The 19,951-nt window shown below is 43.7% G+C and overlaps 1 protein-coding gene across 1 annotated transcript in view; it reads left to right on the top strand.

The window, feature by feature from the left end:
* igdcc4 (immunoglobulin superfamily, DCC subclass, member 4) overlaps positions 1–13,123 on the top strand; it is a 60,075-nt gene extending 46,952 nt beyond the window's left edge. The window contains exons 11-20 of the mRNA XM_031810287.1: positions 638–874; positions 1,076–1,177; positions 1,307–1,490; positions 2,759–2,886; positions 6,598–6,768; positions 6,899–7,033; positions 8,126–8,228; positions 9,461–9,698; positions 9,806–9,934; positions 10,787–13,123. Coding sequence (XP_031666147.1) covers positions 638–874; positions 1,076–1,177; positions 1,307–1,490; positions 2,759–2,886; positions 6,598–6,768; positions 6,899–7,033; positions 8,126–8,228; positions 9,461–9,698; positions 9,806–9,934; positions 10,787–11,452 — 2,093 coding nt within the window. The 3' untranslated portion in view covers positions 11,453–13,123. The remainder of the gene's footprint in view (positions 1–637; positions 875–1,075; positions 1,178–1,306; positions 1,491–2,758; positions 2,887–6,597; positions 6,769–6,898; positions 7,034–8,125; positions 8,229–9,460; positions 9,699–9,805; positions 9,935–10,786) is intronic.
* Positions 13,124–19,951: the final 6,828 nt, after the last annotated feature.

Here is a 19,951-nt window from a genome sequence, read left to right as displayed (position 1 = left end):
GAAAAGCTCTTAATGCACAGAAGAAAACCTGTTAATGCACAGAAGAAAACCTGTTAATGCACAGAAGAAAACCTGTTAATGCACAGAAGAAAACCTGTTAATGCACAGAAGAAAACCTGTTAATGCACAGAAGAAAACCTGTTAATGCACAGAAGAAAACCTGTTAATGCACAGAAGAAAACCTGTTAATGCACAGAAGAAAACCTCTTAATGCACAGAAGAAGAAAACCTCTTAATGCACAGAAGAAGAAAATATGTTAATGCACAGAAGAAGAACATTTCACTGAGTAGGACCTCATTGTCAGTTCATGTGAATTACAGGAAGCTGCTGAGGGGATGACGGCTTATAACAATGGCTGGAATAGATTGGAATGGTATTAAAACACATAGTAACAATGTGTTTTATGTTTGATACCATTCCATGAATTACCATAAGCCCATCATCCTCAATTAAGGTGGCACCTGTTCTAGATACAGGTCTATAGAATTACATTATTTAAGGTTAAAGCCATTAGGAGATTGTCAAATTGAGTTGGTACAATAAATCAGTGTCTGGATCTTGTTTTCTTGAATCATGTCATACGCTCTAGTAATGTTGTTTCACGCTGGCTCCTTGTTTGCTTTTCGTCTTTCCCAGTGATCTTTGCTCCCACAGAGCTGAAGGTTAGGGCCAAAATGAACTCCCTCCATGTCACATGGCAGCCCCCACCCAATCACACGCAGATCTCCGGCTACAAGTTATTTTGCAGGGAGGTGGTTGGTGAGGACCTGACCAATGGGGAGGCTCATCCTGAGAGGGAGCGGGTGAGGAGGATGGAGGCCCACACCATCAAGCTCCGCAAGAGGGTCAAACATCATGAGGTCTCTAGTCTAGGTGAGTCTGGGATGTTCAGATGCCAGTGTTGTTTAAATCACTTCCTACTGGTCCAGGTGATATTATTTGTATGGTAAAGTGTGACTAGTAATAATATGTTTGGAACTCGTGGTCATTATGCCAGGCTTTCTTGTGGTTATGTATAATGTGGTGTGTTTCTGTCTTGAGATACGTTTCTATATATTTCTGTGTGTGTGTCAGTTCCTGACAGACTATATGAAGTGAAGGTGTGGGCCTTCAATAAGCAGACGGATGGCTATGCTGCAGGATGGAAGGGCAGGACGGAGAAGGCACATGGCAAAGGTGTGTCTATTCATCGGTGTGTGTGTGCGTGCGTGCGAGCTTGTGTCATTCTATTCTGTCTGTTAGATTTAAAGAAAGTCTGTACAATACCAATATTTGTGTATAAACTGTCTGTGTGTGTTTTTGCAGCGCCCCCTAAGGGGAACCCCCCTCCCCTGCCCCCCAGCAGCATCAAGGCTACAGCCAACAGCTCCACATCCATCTGGCTGCGCTGGGAGAAACCTCGCTTCAGCAACGTCCGCATCATCAACTACACCGTACGCTGCAGCCCGGCCGGCATCAGAAACGCATCGCTGGTCTCCTACTACACCAGGTCAGTCAGGGACCACCACCACCCCAAACACAACACATCTCCTGGTCTCCTACTACACCAGGTCAGTCAGGGACCACCCCCAACACAACACATCTCCTGGTCTCCTACTACACCAGGTCAGTCAGGGACCACCACCACCCCAAACACAACACATCTCCTGGTCTCCTACTACACCAGGTCAGTCAGGGACCACCACCACCCCAAACACAACACGTCTCCTGGTCTCCTACTACACCAGGTCAGTCAGGGACCACCCCCAACACAACACATCTCCTGGTCTCCTACTACACCAGGTCAGTCAGGGACCATCCCAAACACAACACATCTCCTGGTCTCCTACTACACCAGGTCAGTCAGGGACCAACCCCAACACAACACATCTCCTGGTCTCCTACTACACCAGGTCAGTCAGGGACCATCACTACCCCAAACACAACACATCTCCTGGTCTCCTACTACACCAGGTCAGTCAGGGACCACCACCACCCCAAACACAACACATCTCCTGGTCTCCTACTACACCAGGTCAGTCAGGGACCACCACCACCCCAAACACAACACATCTCCTGGTCTCCTACTACACCAGGTCAGTCAGGGACCAACCCCAACACAACACATCTCCTGGTCTCCTACTACACCAGGTCAGTCAGGGACCACCACCACCCCCAACACAACACATCTCCTAGTCTCCTACTACACCAGGTCAGTCAGGGACCACCACCACCCCAAACACAACACATCTCCTGGTCTCCTACTACACCAGGTCAGTCAGGGACCATCCCAAACACAACACATCTCCTGGTCTCCTACGACACCAGGTCAGTCAGGGACCACCACCACCAACCCAAACACAACACATCTCCTGGTCTCCTACTACACCAGGTCAGTCAGGGACCACTACCACCCTTAACACAACACATATCCTGGTCTCTTACTACACCAGGTCAGTCAGGGACCACTACCACCCCAAACACAACACATCTCCTGGTCTCTTACTACACCAGGTCAGTCAGGGAACACCACCACCCCAAACACAACACATCTCCTGGTCAAACACAGGACAGTAGAAGAGATATCCAGCCTCTCTTGGAGGAAAATGGAAATTCCATTTAAAGAATCAGATTAAAGAAGCGCTTTTCATTGAAATGTAATATTTATTCCACAATGACTAAATCTATATTCAGGTTATGAATGGAAGGAAGGATGTGCAGGTTTTCCCATTTGTGACTCTTCATTCATTTTTTTATGTTCCAAACTGTGTTTTGCAGCTCTGCTCAGGAGATCCTCTTGGGGGCGCTAAAACCCTACACCCGCTATGAGCTGGCTGTGCAGTCCAATGGAGGAGACGTGGTTGGTCCCTTCAGCGGCACCGTGGAGGAGTCCACTCTCACCGACAGTAAGTCTCGCCTGTTCTCATCAGTGTAGTGGACAAATCTGTGCATCAGTGTAACATATAGGTGGATGCTTGTGTTCAATATGCTCTGTCGCTCACTTTCTCTTTTTCTGTGAGGGTGTTTTTGTTTCTGACAGAGGTGTGTATAGTTCGTTGGTGTATGTGTTTGTGTGTTTTTGTTTTACTATCCTTGTGGGCACCAGAAGTCCTCACAAGTATAGTAAAACAAGGACGATTCGGACCAGTGGGGAGATTTTGACGTCCCCACAAGGAAAAATGCTATTTTAGGCTTAGTGGTTGGGTTAAGCTTACAATTAGGGTTAGAATTAAGGTTAGGGTTAGGAGGTAAGGTTAGGTTAGTTTTAGGGTTAGGGGTTTGGGTTTATGATTAGGGTTATGGTTAGGTAAAGGGTTAAGGGTAGGGTTAGATTTAGGGTATGGGAAAATGGGAAAATAGGATTTTGGATGGGAATCAATAATTTGGTCCCCACAAGTATAGCAATACAAAAGTGTGTGTGTGTGTGTGTGTGTGTGTGTGTGTGTGTGTGTGTGTGTGTGTGTGTGTGTGTGTGAGAGTGAATCACTAAAACAATACAGAAATACACTACGGAAAAAGAAGGAACAGCATGTCAGAAATCAGCTCAATGTAATTGAAGAATCCATATACTCTAACCACTTCTGGGAAAATTGGAAAACACTAAACAAACAACACAAAGAATTATCTATCCAAAATGGAGATGTATGGGTAAACCACTTCTCCAATATTTTTGGCTCTATAACAAAGAATAAAGAGCAAAAACATATACATGATCAAATACAGATCTTAGAATCAACTATTAAAGACTACCAGAACCCACTGGATTCTCCAATTACATTGAATGAGTTACAGGACAAAATAAAAACCCTCCAACCCAAAAAGGCCTGTGGTGTTGATGGTGTCCTCAATGAAATGATCAAATATACAGACAACAAATTCCAATTGGCTATACTAAAACTCTTTAACATCATCCTTAGTTCTGGCATCCCCCCCAATATTTGGAACCATGGACTGATCACCCCAATCCACAAAAGTGGAGACAAATTTGACCCAAATAACTACCGTGGAATATGCGTCAACAGTAACCTTGGGAAAATCCTCTGCATTATCATTAACAGCAGACTCGTACAATTCCTCAATGAAAACAATGTACTGAGCAAATGTCAAACTGGCTTTTTACCAAATTACCGTACAACAGACCATGTATTCACCCTGCACAACCTAATTGACAACCAAACAAACCAAAACAAAGGCAAAGTCTTCTCATGCTTTGTTGATAAAAAAAAATCCTTCGACTCAATTTGGCATGAGGGTCTGCTATACAAACTGATGGAATGTGGTGTTGGGGGTAAAACCTACGACATTATAAAATACATGTACACAAACAACAAGTGTGCGGTTAAAATTGGCAAAAAACACACACATTTCTTCACACAGGGTCGTGGGGTTAGACAGGGATGCAGCTTAAGCCCCACCCTCTTCAACATATATATCAACGAATTGGCGCGGGCACTAGAAAAGTCTGCAGCACCCGGCCTCACCCTGCTAGAATCCGAAGTCAAATGTCTGCTGTTTGCTGATGATCTGGTGCTTCTGTCACCAACCAAGGAGGGCCTACAGCAGCACCTAGATCTTATGCACAGATTCTGTCAGACCTGGGCCCTGACAGTAAATCTCAGTAAGACCAAAATAATGGTGTTCCAAAAAAGGTCCAGTCACCAGGACCACAAATACAAATTCCATCTAGACACTGTTGCCCTAGAGCACACAAAAAACTATACATATCTTGGCCTAAACATCAGCGCCACAGGTAACTTCCACAAAGCTGTGAACGATCTGAGAGACAAGGCAAGAAGGGCATTCTATGCCATCAAAAGGAACATAAATTTCAACATACCAATTAGGATTTGGCTAAAAAATACTTGAATCAGTCATAGAGCCCATTGCCCTTTATGGTTGTGAGGTCTGGGGTCCGCTCACCAACCAAGACTTCACAAAATGGGACAAACACCAAATTGAGACTCTGCACGCAGAATTCTGCAAAAATATCCTCCGTGTACAACGTAGAACACCAAATAATGCATGCAGAGCAGAATTAGGCCGATACCCACTAATTATCAAAATCCAGAAAAGAGCCGTTAAATTCTATAACCACCTAAAAGGAAGCGATTCCCAAACCTTCCACAACAAAGCCATCACCTACAGAGAGATGAACCTGGAGAAGAGTCCCCTAAGCAAGCTGGTCCTGGGGATCTGTTCACAAACACAAACACACCCTACAGAGCCCCAGGACAGCAGCACAATTAGACCCAACCAAATCATGAGAAAACAAAAAGATAATTACTTGACACATTGGAAAGAATTAACAAAAAAACAGAGCAAACTAGAATGCTATTTGGCCCTACACAGAGAGTACACAGCGGCAGAATACCTGACCACTGTGACTGACCCAAAATTAAGGAAAGCTTTGACTATGTACAGACTCAGTGAGCATAGCCTTGCTATTGAGAAAGGCCGCCGTAGGCAGACATGGCTCTCAAGAGAAGACAGGCTATGTGCTCACTGCCCACAAAATGAGGTGGAAACTGAGCTGCACTTCCTAACCTCCTGCCCAATGTATGACCATATTAGAGAGACATATTTCCCTCAGATTACACAGATCCACAAAGAATTCGAAAACAAATCCAATTTTGAAAAACTCCCATATCTACTGGGTGAAATTCCACAGTGTGCCATCACAGCAGCAAGATTTGTGACCTGTTGCCACGAGAAAAGGGCAACCAGTGAAGAACACACACCATTGTAAATACAACCCATATCTATGCTTATTTATTTTATCTTGTGTCCTTTACCATTTGTACATTGTTAAAACACTGTATATATATATATATGACATTTGTAATGTCTTTATTGTTTTGAAACTTCTGTATGTGTGATGTTTACTGTTAATTGTTATTGTTTATTTCACTTTATATATTCACTTTATATATTATCTACCTCACTTGCTTTGGCAATGTTAACACATGTTTCCCATGCCAATAAAGCCCTTGAATTGAATTGAATTGAGAGAGAGAGAGAGAGAGAGAGAGAGAGAGAGAGCGAGAGAGAGAGAGAGGGACTGAGCAAGTGTGATTGAGGCAGGTTAACAGAGAAGGGATTAATCTTTAGCAGCGTAGGGAGATAATTGGCTGTAATTAAATGTCCAGATGGAAGTGGCCCTTGTGTTGGCCAAGAGCTGTCTGGGACAGGGCCCGTCAATCAGTTCAGCCAAGTGGTGTCAGGGAGGGGCCAGGAACGAGGGCTGATCTAGGATCAAGTCCTCTCTGTCCATATAATCTTATTCATTACGATCTGAAAGGTCAAACTGATCCTAGATCAGCATTGAGACGCTTTGTGAAAACTGGCCAGGAGAAGATGCATTACCAGAGCAGCGAAGTAGGGGTCTTTGGTTTGACACAGCAGGGGTAGCTGCCTGCCGGACCCCATACTACCACCCTCTGTCACCTGAGACCCAGTCCCTGCCCTCAGCCCTCCCTCTATGACCAGTTGGCAAGGGCACCTTGTCCCAGAGGGGTGTCACACCTGTCCCAGCCAGCCACACAAAGCCTGTGTGGCCAGCCCGCTGTGGTGCTTTATTTCTGGGGTGTGATTACTGACTTCACCCCCTGTGTCCCCAGTACCCTCCACCCCCCCAGCGGAGCTGCAACTCAGTGCCTTGGACTCCTCCTCTGTGTTGGTGAACTGGCGTCCGCCTGTGGAGCCCAATGGCATCGTCATCAGCTACAGGATCCTATACACCATCAACCTCAGCCAACCTGAGCATCTTTGGAACAACCTCTCCCAAGATGGTGGGTGGGTGGCTGAAGGTGTGGCTGTTGCGGGGAGCTGTGTGGGTTCTATAAGTGGATGCAAATGTGACTGTTAATGACTCACACACACTTACCTCTCTCTCTCTCTCTCTCTATCCCCCCCTCTCAGGGACCATAATGAGTGCTGAGGTAACAGGGCTGTCTAGTGGTACACACTACTTCTTTAAGATGAGGGCGTCCACTGAGGTGGGGGTGGGGCCTTATTCCCCAGTGAAGGATGTGCGCACTCCTCCCAGGAAATATGGTGAGTGGGTATACTGTCTACACATACTGTGATGGTGTGCGTGTGCGTCATCACTTACATAAGTATCTCCCAACACTCTCAATCACACACACACACACAGAGTCCTTTAAAGTGGTCAATCCATCCCTGCCAGCGGGAGAGAGAAGCCTGCAGGAGGCTGTCAATTTGGGGAGCCTGTGTCATATCTCTCCTCACTCTCTGGCCTTCTGAGGTGAATATTAAAGGGGTGGCCTCAGCACCCGCTGCACCCAGAGAGCTCTATGAATCAACTTCATATCTGACTTTGAGAAGCAGAAGAGCTGTGGATGACACCTTGCCTATAACCACGGTGAAGGGGGCTCTGAGAGAGTTGCTCATTCTACTTGGGCTTGGCAGGAAAGATAGATATGTGCACATTGTTGAATGCTACTGCAGTTTCGTCGGGCTTCTCAAGGAGACCTCCATCAATCCTCATCTATTTGTAGCCCAATTACACTTTGTCAGAGAATAATGAACACAACAGCTAAACTCGAGCATCTAGAAGCAAGCCAGGAGAGAGCTCCATTCAGAAGCAAAAGGTCACAACACTGGCGCTAGGGGCGTCCACCCTCCTCCGGTTGGATCAGGGCATTAGCTGAAACCACTGAGACGTAGAAAGACAGAGTAAGATGAGTAGCAGGTTTATTCTGGTCCTGCGGAGTTGCCCCATATTCGGCTCCATCAGACAATCTTGCCAGTAGTAAATGCAATGTGATTGAGGGCGAGGTGGATGGTGGGCGGGCGAGAGCGGAGCGAGCACCATCTGTCCCCTCTCCACTCTGCTGCCAGACAGACAGCCATTGCCCAAGCTGAATTAATATCTCCCTCCCTGGAAGTGTGAATTGGTTCCTTCATGGCCCGCTGAAATTGATTGAGGGGTGACAGAATAGGTTCTGCAGAATTTTTGGAATCCGGCTGTCATCATACTGCATATACAGTATATTATCATTCATCCTCCCACCTAACTTCTGTTCTCTAACTGCGTCCTGTGCTGACAGGTTCAGACACTCATCCAGTATCTCATCTGTTTTCTCTCCCCATTTCCTGCATGCCTTCCTGGGCTGTTCCCTATAGAGCTGGACATCCATGCAGTGACAGGCATCATAGTTGGTGTGTGTCTGGGGCTGCTCAGCATTCTCCTTTGTATGTGTGTCAGCTTCCGCAACGGCAAGGCCAGGTAAGAAGAGGCCACTTGAAAGCAAATGACTCTGTTTTAGTATGTCTACTTTAGTATGTACGTCTAGGATTTGAGGATCATTAAGTTTTCACTGGCATTGTAAGATTTAAGGGAAGGTGTGTGTGTGTGTGTGTGTGTGTGTGTGTGTGTGTGTGTGTGTGTGTGTGTGTGTGTGTGTGTGTGTGTGTGTGTGTGTGTGTGTGTGTGTGTGTGTGTGTGTGTGTGTGTGTGTGTGTGTGTGTGTGTGTGTGTGTGTGAAGCTGCAGCAGCAGAGAGACAGACAGGCAGATGTTGGGGAGTGTGTCCTGAAAGACAGAGCACCACGGATGGCTGCTCTTGGTCTATTATGAAGCTGTGCGGTTAATGAGCAGGAAAGAATATGAAACAAAAGTCATGTTTCCCTGCATTGGGTTTGGCAGGGAGAGCAGTAAACTGATTTAAATAGAAGTGGAGGATTTGGAGATGTTTTGTGTAGTTACAGTATTAGGGTGACTTTTGTGTGAGACCCAGGGGGGAGGGGGTCCATGTCTTAATGCTGCACATTTGACATTTCAGATTTGAATAATTTTGAATAATTTTGCATTAATACGGAACAACTATTATTACTGTCTGTTTTGGTATTTAGCTCAACTGTTTGAATTCCAGTCTGTACTATAGTGAATCCAGCTAGCCATCACAATTTGAGATGGAGTGACAATGTGCTGTTCATCCTACTGTTGTAGTTGTCATGACTATCTATGACAATGCATTCCTCATATTTGTTTTTAAAGGGATACTTCGGGATGTTGGCAATGAGGCCTTCCTTTGTCTACTTCCCCAGAGGCAGATCAACTCATGGATACCATTTCCATGTCTCTTTGTCCAGTATGAAGGAAGTTAAGAGGTAGTTCCGTGTTAGTGCCATGACTGAAAGTCTATGGGTGTCTGCTTGCGTGCTAGTATATACCCATAGACTTCCAGGCATTGCGCTAACGCTAGTTAGCAATGGCTCGCGAAACGACCTCCAACTTCCTTCTTACTGGACACATAGACATTTAAATGGTATGCAAGTGTTCATCTGACTCTGGGGGAGTAGATAAAGGGCCTCAATGTCAAAATCCCAAAGTATTCCTATAAAAAACACAATTGCTAATGACAATCCTTGTTTTTATACTGTGCTCCGAGTTTAAACCATGTGCAGTGACATAACCATGATCCATAACCCGTGTCCCTCCTCTGTGCTGTGTAACCAGAGAAGTGTCTGGAGGGCTGGACTCCACAGCTCTACCTCCACAGTACCGCCGTGGGGGTAGATCTGTGCCCACCATGGTGCCAGAATGCAGTGATTGCCATGAGCTAGAGACCCTGATGCCCCTGGGCAGCCTGGATCATGACCATGGCCGCGCCCAACCCCCCACGGAGCCCACTGAGGAGCACAGCCTCATGGGTAATGTAGGAGTAGGGGACGATGCCCTAGGAGCTGAGCTCAAGGTGACTAGTCAGGACACTAGATACCACACTAGACACAACTACAAATATAGTACCTTTCAAGGTTACTTGTTGAGTCGTGTTTTTCTTCTGACCTTGTCATTCTCCAGGCTGCTTGGAATGGGTCAGTTAGTCGTAACTGGGCCAACCGGATCACCAAATACAGGGATACCATCACAGAGGACTCTCCAACGCTCAACAATGGAACTTTGGACATGGCCACCACAGAGAATGGCAAGGTGTGTGTGTGTGTGTGTATGCGTCAGTGCATGCGCGCGTGTGTGTTTGTGCGTGTTTGTGTGTGTATGCATGTGTACAAGAATAAAACGTAGATGGGGTAGAAAGTGGTTTTTGTGTGAGCGTGGTGTGTGTCTGTGTGCGTGCGAACATAGTTTGTATGTGAGCGGGGTGTGTGTGTGTGCGAGTGTAATTTGTGTGTGAGCGTGGTGTGTGTGCGTGCAAGCGTAGTTTGTGTGTGTGTGTGAGCGTAGTTTGTGTGTGAGCGTGGTGTGTGTGTGTGTGTGTGTGAGCGTGCGTGTGTGCGTGCGTGTAGAAGAGCAGTAGGAGAGAGATGGTGTAGAGGTAGCGTGGTTTGTGTGAGAGCTGAACAGGAAGTAATGAAACAATGAACGAGGTGTCCGGATGACGTATAGCTAATTAGAACGTGACACTCTGGCTGAAAGCTGAATGAGCCGCTTGATCATGCGTCTGATAAATTAATTACTCTACCACTGTTAAGGCGCTCTCATACCCTTCAAAAGTGTAGGAGGGGAGAGCTATAATTAATCTACAATGAATCCCTCATTTATTTTGCAGTCACACCACATACCACCGCTGCTCTATTTTACTGGTGACAGTTCAGTCGTATTCTCAGTGATTTCGTTTAGAGAATGGTATGCAGTTCAGAAAGCTGGATAGCATAGCAAGAAATAATGACTGTGTTATAATTGTATTATGGCTGCCTTTCAGTCATGATTGATACCACTGGTGTAAGGTCATTTACAGTTGTATGTTAATACAGAACAACAGGAGTACAAACACACTGCCTTGTAGGACTCCACTGTTACATGGGCTGTGTGTGTGTTTTTCAGGGCGACACTGAGGACCGACTGGGCTCCTCCCTTTGCAGCGGTAACCAGGTGGAGGCAGAGGTCATAGTTCACTCTGAGCTGAACGACCTGGAGAAAGAGCAGCAGGAGGCGCGGAGTGACAAGGATGAGGACTCTCAGGCCACCAGGGGGCCCTCATTGTCCGATGCAGCTTACTCCCCAGTCAGACAGCCTGCCCAGGCCCCTTTACACCCAAAGGAGCCAGTCAGACAGCCTTCCCAGGCACCACAGCATCCAGGGGAGCTAGTCAGACAACCTTCCCAGGCACCACAGCATCCAGGGGAGCCAGTCAGACAGCCTGCCCAGGCACCACAACGTCCATCACCAGGGGAGGAGTCCCTAGAGACACAACCCCTGCCCAAGGTCCCACCCGGCCCTGTCCTGGAGCCAGTGTTCAATCACAATGGGCAGCCAGAGGGCATGGTTGGGGGCATGGTGGGCGTGGCAGCCCTGACTGTAGATGTGGGGCGGCATATGGGAATGGGGCTCACCAACGGCTTCCACTCCACCAAGCCCCTGCGGGCAGGGCAGGAGACCCTGGGGAACGGGGACTCCAGACACTGCCCCCCTCTCCCGTCCCCCTCTCCTTTCGTCAGCACTGGCCTTGTCCACTCTAACTCTGCAGCGCACAGCTACCTTTGCCCTTAGCAAGAGGAGAAACAAACCCCCCACACCAAGACCAGTTGGACTTTTTTCTTTTTCTCATCCATGATGAATCCATTTTCTTTTTGTTTTTTAAAGCACCTCAGTATCTGATGTTCTTCTTCTTGGCTCAGTTTTATAGGTACTTTGAATCCATTGTTTTATATGTGTACATATACAGTATATATTTTTTAGTGCTAGTATGTATGGGTACTCATTTTGTTGCATAGCAGCAGTATGTTAGTCTGGCCTTACTCTGAACTTTGCTACAGGCTCCTGTTACAGACGTATGATGACGGAAGCATAATGTAGAAAGGAGGATATTCCTTTTTTCATAAGCCTTGACCTGTTGGACTCTGAGATTGAGCGTGGGCCGTGTGGTACTTCAAAACCTACCTTTGGTCAACTGATGATGGAGGAGAGGCTCTTGATTCAGCACCATGGATGAAGATAGAGCAGAACCGTGACCTTGTGGCCCTTTCACTCTCACTCTGGCTCCTTTCCAATGACTGAGCTGTTCCTATTGGCTGTTCCACTGTATGGATGCTCCTGCCCCAGCACCAGGAAAGAAGCCTTATATTTAGACACTGAGAGTGCAGACCTCTTGTGTCTCTCTCTCCAACCTCCTGCTGTCTCAGGATCCACACACATTCCCTGACTGGGGGTCTCCCTGACTTGGGGGTCTCAGGTGCCTAATATTTTAGGTGCAATTTTTAACCTCTGTATATTTATATAGATGATTATATTCAATAAAAATAGGACAAATATGTTGAAAATTAAGAAAAAGGAAAATAAATGAGGCAATTGAAGAAACTTTGAAGGAACCGGATACAGTACATGTAGTTGATATAGGTTGCATTATTTTTTTTTGGGGGGGGGGACTAGATGAGATGTGTAGGTGTATGACAAAATAACACAACTTATAGAAGCAGTCTCCTGGTTTTGCTCCCAGTCAACAGCACTACCTCATTTCGTTACAGGATGGTTTGTTGGTGATTTGAATTGTGTCATGCAGATAGGTGCAACTTTTGGAATCTGTTTTTTAACTGTTTGAATTCATAGCCTTCAATACTTTCAGGAATAACTTCTTGTCCTCTTCTTTCTATATACATCAATGTGTATTGCCTACAGGAAATGACACGTATGGTACATAACGGACTGTCTCAGATCTCTGTTTATTGCCCTTTTCCTCATTATCGGTTGTCCCATTAGATCTGGGTTTCCAGCTGTCGTCACCCCCCTCAATGTTACATCTACTTTGGACGGGAGAAGAAAAACATTTTTAATTTACCAGTTACCTCAAATCACTTTTCACCTTAGGTAAATCATGCAGCAGTTTAGTTACCAGGCCTGCTATATGGTAGCCTGTTACTAGACCTACTACAGATGAACAAGCCTCCGTTGGGAGGCCACACCCTTTGTGATGCCATCTCACTCATCCTTTCGCAGCTGTGTCTGAGCTCCTCCCTCTGCAGGTGAGAGGGGGATGGAAATATCATAGAGAAATAGACCTAGAAACCACTTCTGTTTTCATCCATATTTACATTCTTTCTTTGTACTTTTGACTCTCACCAGCCTGAGGTCGTTCACAATATCATATGTAAAGTCTACACCCCTTTGAACTTTTTTCACATATTGTTGCGTTACATTGTGGAATTAAATTGGATTTAATTGTCATTTTTATATACTCTGTCATTTTAAAGTGGAAGAAAAATTACATATTTTTTTTAAAGATTAATGAAAAATAAACACTAATATACCTTGATTAGGTAAGTATTCACCCTCCTGAGTTAATACATGTTAGAAACACCTTTGGCAGTGATTACTGCTGTCTTCCTGGGTAAGTCTCATAAGAGCTTTGCACATCTTCAAGCTTTGCAAAATCTTCAAGCTCTGTCAAGGTGTTGGGGATAAAGGCTAGACAGCAATTTTCAAGTCTTGCCAAAAACAATTGCGCAGATTTAAGTCAAAGCTGTAACTTGCCCACTCAGGAACATTCACTGTCTTCTTGGTAAGCAACTCCAGTTTAGATTTGGCTTTGTGTTATAGGTTATTGTCCTGCTGAAAGGTGAATTCCTCCTCAGGTGTCTGGTGTAAAGCAGAGAGAAGCAGGTTTTTCCCTGGGATTCTGTGTGCTTAGCTCCATCCGTTTTCTTTTCATCCTGAAAAACTCCCCAGTCTTTGCCAATGTCAAGCATACCTATACCATGATGCAGCCACCCCATGCTTGAAAATAAGAAGGTAGTTACTCAGTGATGTGTTGTGTTGGAATTGCACCAAACATAAGGCTTTGCTTTTAGGCCAAAAAATTGTATTCCTTTGCCATGTTTTTTTGCAATATTACTTTAGTGCCTTGTTGTATACATATCTATGTTTTGGAAAATGTGTATTCTTCTTTTCACTCTGTCAGTTAGGTCATTATTGTGGAGTCACTGCAATCTTGTTGATCCAGCCTCTGTTTTCTCCCATCACAGCCATTGAACTCTTAACTGTTTTAAAATCCCCTTATGGCCTCATGGTGACATCCCTAAGCAGTTTCTTTCCTGTCCTGCAGCTCAGTTCAGAAGGATGACTGCATCTTTGATGTCTCTGGGTGATTTAATACATCATTCACAGCATAATTATTGACCATGCTTAAAGATATATTCAATGTCTGATGTGTTGTGGTTACCCATCTACCAATCACTGCCCTTCTTTATGAGGTTTTCAAAAAGCTCCCTGGTCTTTGTAGTTGAATCTGTGCTTGAAATTCAATACTTGACTGAGGGACCTTACAGATGTTGTATGTAGGGGGGACAAAGGAAGGGGTAGTCATTCAAAAATCATGTCAACTACTATTATTTCTTACTGAGTGAGTCCATGTAACTTATGTGATTTGTTAAGCCAAATGTTACGTCTGAACAACTTTAGGCTTGCCTAAACAAATGGGTGAATAATTATGCAACAACTATATTTTAGTTGTTTAATTTGTAAACATGTGTAGAATTTTCTTTTCACTTTCACATTATGGAGTATTTTGTTTAGATCAATGACAGAACATACAATTAAATCTACTTCAATCCCACTTTGTAACGCAACAGAATGTGGAAAAAAAAGTTCAAAGTGGTGTAGACTTTATATTGGGACTGTAAATAATCCTTCTGACAAACACAGATCCTCTATTTTGTGTTACCCTCATGTTTTCATTTCTTCCATTATAGCATTTTTAAACAAGCATCTTTATTATTTTATTTAACATAATGCATGATTACATTTCTTATAGTTACCTTTTGTGTACCTTAACAAAATGTTTTCTTCAAAATAGTCTCCACACAAGGACAAGAATATCTTGTCATACATTGTGTGAGGCTTTTTGTCTAAATTAGAGTATGCCCATATCAAAGACTATACAGGTATAATGGGCCTGTTGTAAATGTGGCCTAAGACATTGAGTCTTATGGTCTGTCAGATGAACGAGGACTCAAGATAGTCCAGATAGGTGCTAGAACTCAGAGGCATATAGAAGAGTCTCATAACTAAAGCATTCCAGTTTTTTACTTTGAACAGACCTCACTCAGGATCACGCATGCTCAAACTTTATCTAAGCAAAATCAATGTTGATCAATGGTCAATGTTGTGTTCTCATCTTACAACCCTTAAATGCATTGAAAACCCCATACATTCTCAGTCTCGTACACTACATGCTCCTGTTTTGGCTTTTTCTTTCTCAAGACGTATCCTTCTGGTCTATTGGGAACAGCACGCTCTTCAGGAAAACGTTCTCAGTCCATCTATGATCCATACAATTAGTCCAGTCATTATGGACTCACAATTCCTTTTAGAAATGAATCATTGTGCTCTGATGAACTCATTCAGGTTTATTTAGTCAGGTACATTTGAATGAAAGGTGTCCACCCAATACAATATTTAATAGGACTGTGTGTACAGTATAACTACCAATATCTTTTTTTAGACTGAGTGAAGCTGTGAGAAGGTGACTGTTTACAGTTCATTTGAATCTCACAGGCGTACAGTATGCATTGTATATATGCAACATTAGAGAAGGTGTTAAATGTTCTTTACTCACATTTCTACCGAAGCGTCTGTTTTTAACATACACACCTTGTAGTGTCATTCTCAGCTCTGTTTCAAACTCTTACTCGAGGGACACCTATTGCAGCGGCTTTGTGTGGTCTGTTGAAAACAGAGCCAATGTTGAAGACATAAAACAGCCTCCGGCATGAAGAATGTCTGCTCTCACTGAAGAGGTCCAGTTGGTTATTTTTTACTGTTTCCTTCTAACCACATATCTTGCAGTACATAGTGTTCCTTATTGTAAGCATATTTGCCCAGAGTAAGCAGATGTGATGCTCAATGTAGTAAAATCTTGCTCTAATCTGATCAAATATGCACGTTAGTTCAATAACGGGATCCTCTCTTTTTTATCACTTTATCAATAGAATACCTCATTTTGTTGGTTGCTTGTTAATGTAATGAAGATCATTATGAATAACGACATTATGTTTATAAGAATCCTTTTGTGGGAGCCAAGCTGGCAGAAGATGACGTAATACTGCTTGTCTTGTCTTATCTCGGATGGAAATATCACTTGTTGCAGTGGATTTATTTTCGACTCTAAGAATAAACACTTGAGTGGTGAGTGGATGCAGGTGCAGGGCAGGGAGGTGGGAGGGGGATGATGTGAAGAGAGGGATGAGGGCAGGGAGGTAAGGGGCGGAGGGTGAAGGCAAGTAGGGGTGAGGTTAGGGAAAGTAGTGCAGGGAAACCCTTGTGATATCAGTGCCAAGAAGAGTGGTTTTGAGGAGCGGTGATTAATTGTTGAAGAGGACCGTCTACCTGCAGTTCTTAACTCTCAGTGCAGACATTTCTGTAGAATACTGGTCTTTACTGTTCCCTACTCAGGTGGCCTGTCTTTGCATAAAACTGTAGAGGAACATGCCAGCATGTACAGTGTACCCGACTCTGAAGCACGTCATTAGTTGTCAAACAAAACCTCACCACAAACACTGATACACAGATTCTGATAAAAGGTTTCTGCTAAATGGCATATATTATTTTGTTTTTAGTTTTGTTAAAAAAGAAAAGATCAATGTATTCTGGCTCTGTGTCCTCTCTGGTGCTTTGTGGTGAGCTACCTTGTCCAGTGATGTCACATTTGTGCATTCTTCTTCTACTTCTTAAACAGCTGAACTGTGCTTTATCCTGAATGTCCAATCATAGAGACCTTGGTCTTGTGCCACCAGCAGAACTCAGTCCTTTTTTTTTTTTTACAGTACATTATTTTCAATGTGTCGTATGTATACAACCTCTTTCACGTCATACTCACCCGCGCTATCATCGTCAACTCTTGCTGTTGGAGCACTTCTTGTGAATGAGCACTTCTATTATCTTCATATGTGTATGTGTGCAGTGTCTTGAAAAAGCGCTTGCATTGTGAAAGTAGGAATAACATGTTGGCAGCGGTATCGCTGCGTGACAGAGGCAGTAGAGGGTGTCTATGAGTGAGTCGGTGCTACATTACGTACGTCCGGGCAGCGCTCTGATGCTCTTCTCTCCCTCTTGCACAGTGTGTCGTCACAGCCATCCTCGCTGATTAACACACCTGTCCATCACTACACATGGCCCCTTCCATGTTGGCATCAGCTTTGCACAGTAATATGTCTTCCCCTTTTTATGCATTCCAGCATTGGTTTATTACATTGTTATGGAAGTTGGGGCCATGGCAACTTCAGACTGTCAGTCTCAAAAAATGTCAAGAAGTGCAATTTAACTTGGTCTTTAAAAAATGAGAGGATGTTTGTGTTAGCGATAAATTCCTGATGAAACCTTTAGTTTTGGAGGTGGCTGTAACATATACTCTGAGTGTACTAAACATTACGATCACCTTCCTAATATTGAGTTCCACCCCTTTTGGCTGGATGTCCTTTGGGTGGTGGACCATTCTTGAGGCACACAGGAAACTGTTGAGCCTGAAAAACCCAGCAGCATTGCAGTTCTTGACACACTCACACCGGTGCGACTCACACCTACTACCATAGCCCGTTCAAAGTCACTTAAATATTTTTAATGGCCATTCACCCTCTGAATGACACATATACATAATCCATGTCTCAATTGTCTCAATGCTTAACATGTGTCCTCCCCTTCATCTACACTGATTGAAGTGGATTAAACAAGTGACATCAATAGGGGATCATAGCTTTCACCTGGTCAGTCTAACTCATGGAAAGAGCAGGTGTTCCTAATGTTTTGTATACTCAGTGTATATATGGCTGGTCAAAGTTGTGGACATGGATGAGAAGTAATCTTGTTTTTTTAGAAGTTTATCCACACTGTGTTACCATCAGTGAACTTGTCAAACTCACAGCAACTCAAGATGTCCGAGCAAACTACTGTTGTGTAAATAAAACATCTTAATAAAGAGATGAGGATAACTGAACAAAGATTTGTCTGACTTTTTGGAACCCTTCTTTTTTTTAACCTTTATTAAACAAGGCAAGTCAGTTAAGATCAAATTCTTATTTTCAATAACAGCCTAGGAACAGTGGGTTAACTGCCTGTTCAGGGGCAGAACAACAGATTTGCATCTTGTCAGCTCAGGGATTTGACCTTGCAACCTTCCGGTTGCTAGTCCAACACTCTAACCACTAGGCTACCCTGCCACCCTTTGACCTCCTTCTGATCATCTTTGGTCTTGATGTTTCACTAATATTACAGTCACCCATGAACAACCATGCATGGATACGTATGGCTACGGAGAGTTCTGCCTTGACTGCTCTTGGTTCTCTGTTCCCTGTATAACCGGTGTCAGTGCCCAGCGAGCACATAAGATCAGGTGTGGCATTAGTGGGCGCGGCCAACACACCTGAACACACTTAACAAGATAGAGGATAGAGAGATTTTTGCTGATGTGAGAAAGGAATGTATATGTTTTTAAATAACATTCTTAGAAAGTTATTTGAACTTCACCGTTTTCTTGTGGTTTTTACGGAAAGTTTTCTTACTGTTCTGAGAACATGGTTTTAAATAGAGCCATGAGGAAACCTGCAGAAAACGTTATACTGAAGTACTGAAATTCCCACAGAAGAACGTTGTTTCTTAAGGTTCGCTGAACATTACGTGAACATTACTTTAAATAATACCATAGGAAACCTTTGGGAAATGTTATGCTGATGTACTGAAATTCCCACAGAAGAACGTTGTTTCTTAAGGTTCGCTGAACATTACGTGAACATTACTTTAAATAATACCATAGGAAACCTTTGGGAAATGTTATGCTGATGTACTGAAATTCCCACAGAAGAACGTTGTTTCTTAAGGTTCGCTGAACATTACGTGAACATTACTTTAAATAATACCATAGGAATCCTTTGGGAAATGTTATGCTGATGTACTGAAATTCCCACAGAACGTTGTTTCATAACTATTTGAGAACACTCACAATGCCAAACCAGTTGGAGAACGTTTCTAGGACATCACCAAACAGTAAATGTAACCACGTTTGAACTTTTAGGGAAACGTTCTGTTAAAGTAAAATAACAATATTTTGTAAAGTTACTCAAATGTGCTGAGAATGTTCCAAAACCAAGCAAATATCCTGCACCATTCACAAAATGATGTGGGAAGGTTGTGTGCAAAATAACCATAGGACAACCACGCTCTCACCAAGCTCTAAGAAACATATGGTTCTCAGAACGTTATTGAGTGCTTGTTTCCTTTGAAATGGGGTCTGTTTGAATGGACTAAATTGAACAGCTTTGTATGAGTTATAAAAACATGGCATGCTAGCTCCATCCTGGTGGTGCAGTGGATTCATTCCATGGATAGAAAACAGAAAATCATAGGTTAGAATCTCACTGATGCTTTGCCACAATAAAGCAGAAATGTGTTTGCATTTTGAATCCCAAACAAATTCATTTCCATGTGTCCTATTGTTGCTTGGAGTTGAAAACAGTTAACCTAAACTAGTAGTGATAATTAAAGTCTTACTGAAACATTAAGTGGCCTCCATAACCTTAAAATGCCCTTCAAAATATGAACATTTGGAGAACGTTCTCAGAACATGATTTAATTACCTTCAAATAACCTTTCATTTCCGTTCTCAGAACATTAATAAAATATGGTTTTACTGGTCAGGAAACGTATGGCTTTGCTCCCGGAACCAATGGGAAACCAAAAACGTACATTCCCACAACTGTCAATTCGATACACCTAGGTGGAACACATGCCATACACTCAAATAGGAGAAACATTATGGACACACTGTAATTATATATCGATACAAGAATACAAAATAACTTGTCATCTTTGAAGAACTTAGTAGGAGTTATGTGTAGTTTTGTGATTACAATAGTTCACCTTAGAGAAAAACAGAGGCTTTATGTTTGAACATTTCTCACACATATCCTCTCCTACACATGACAGTCGGTTAATGTTGCAGACTTAGAGTAGGTGTACTACTTGGTTCCATTAGGCTACCTCAAACTGAGGCACCAGGCGCTTAGA

Source organism: Oncorhynchus kisutch, linkage group LG3 (assembly GCF_002021735.2).
Source record: "Oncorhynchus kisutch isolate 150728-3 linkage group LG3, Okis_V2, whole genome shotgun sequence".
NCBI lineage: Eukaryota > Metazoa > Chordata > Actinopteri > Salmoniformes > Salmonidae > Oncorhynchus > Oncorhynchus kisutch.
This window is presented reverse-complemented; position numbering and strand designations above follow the sequence as displayed.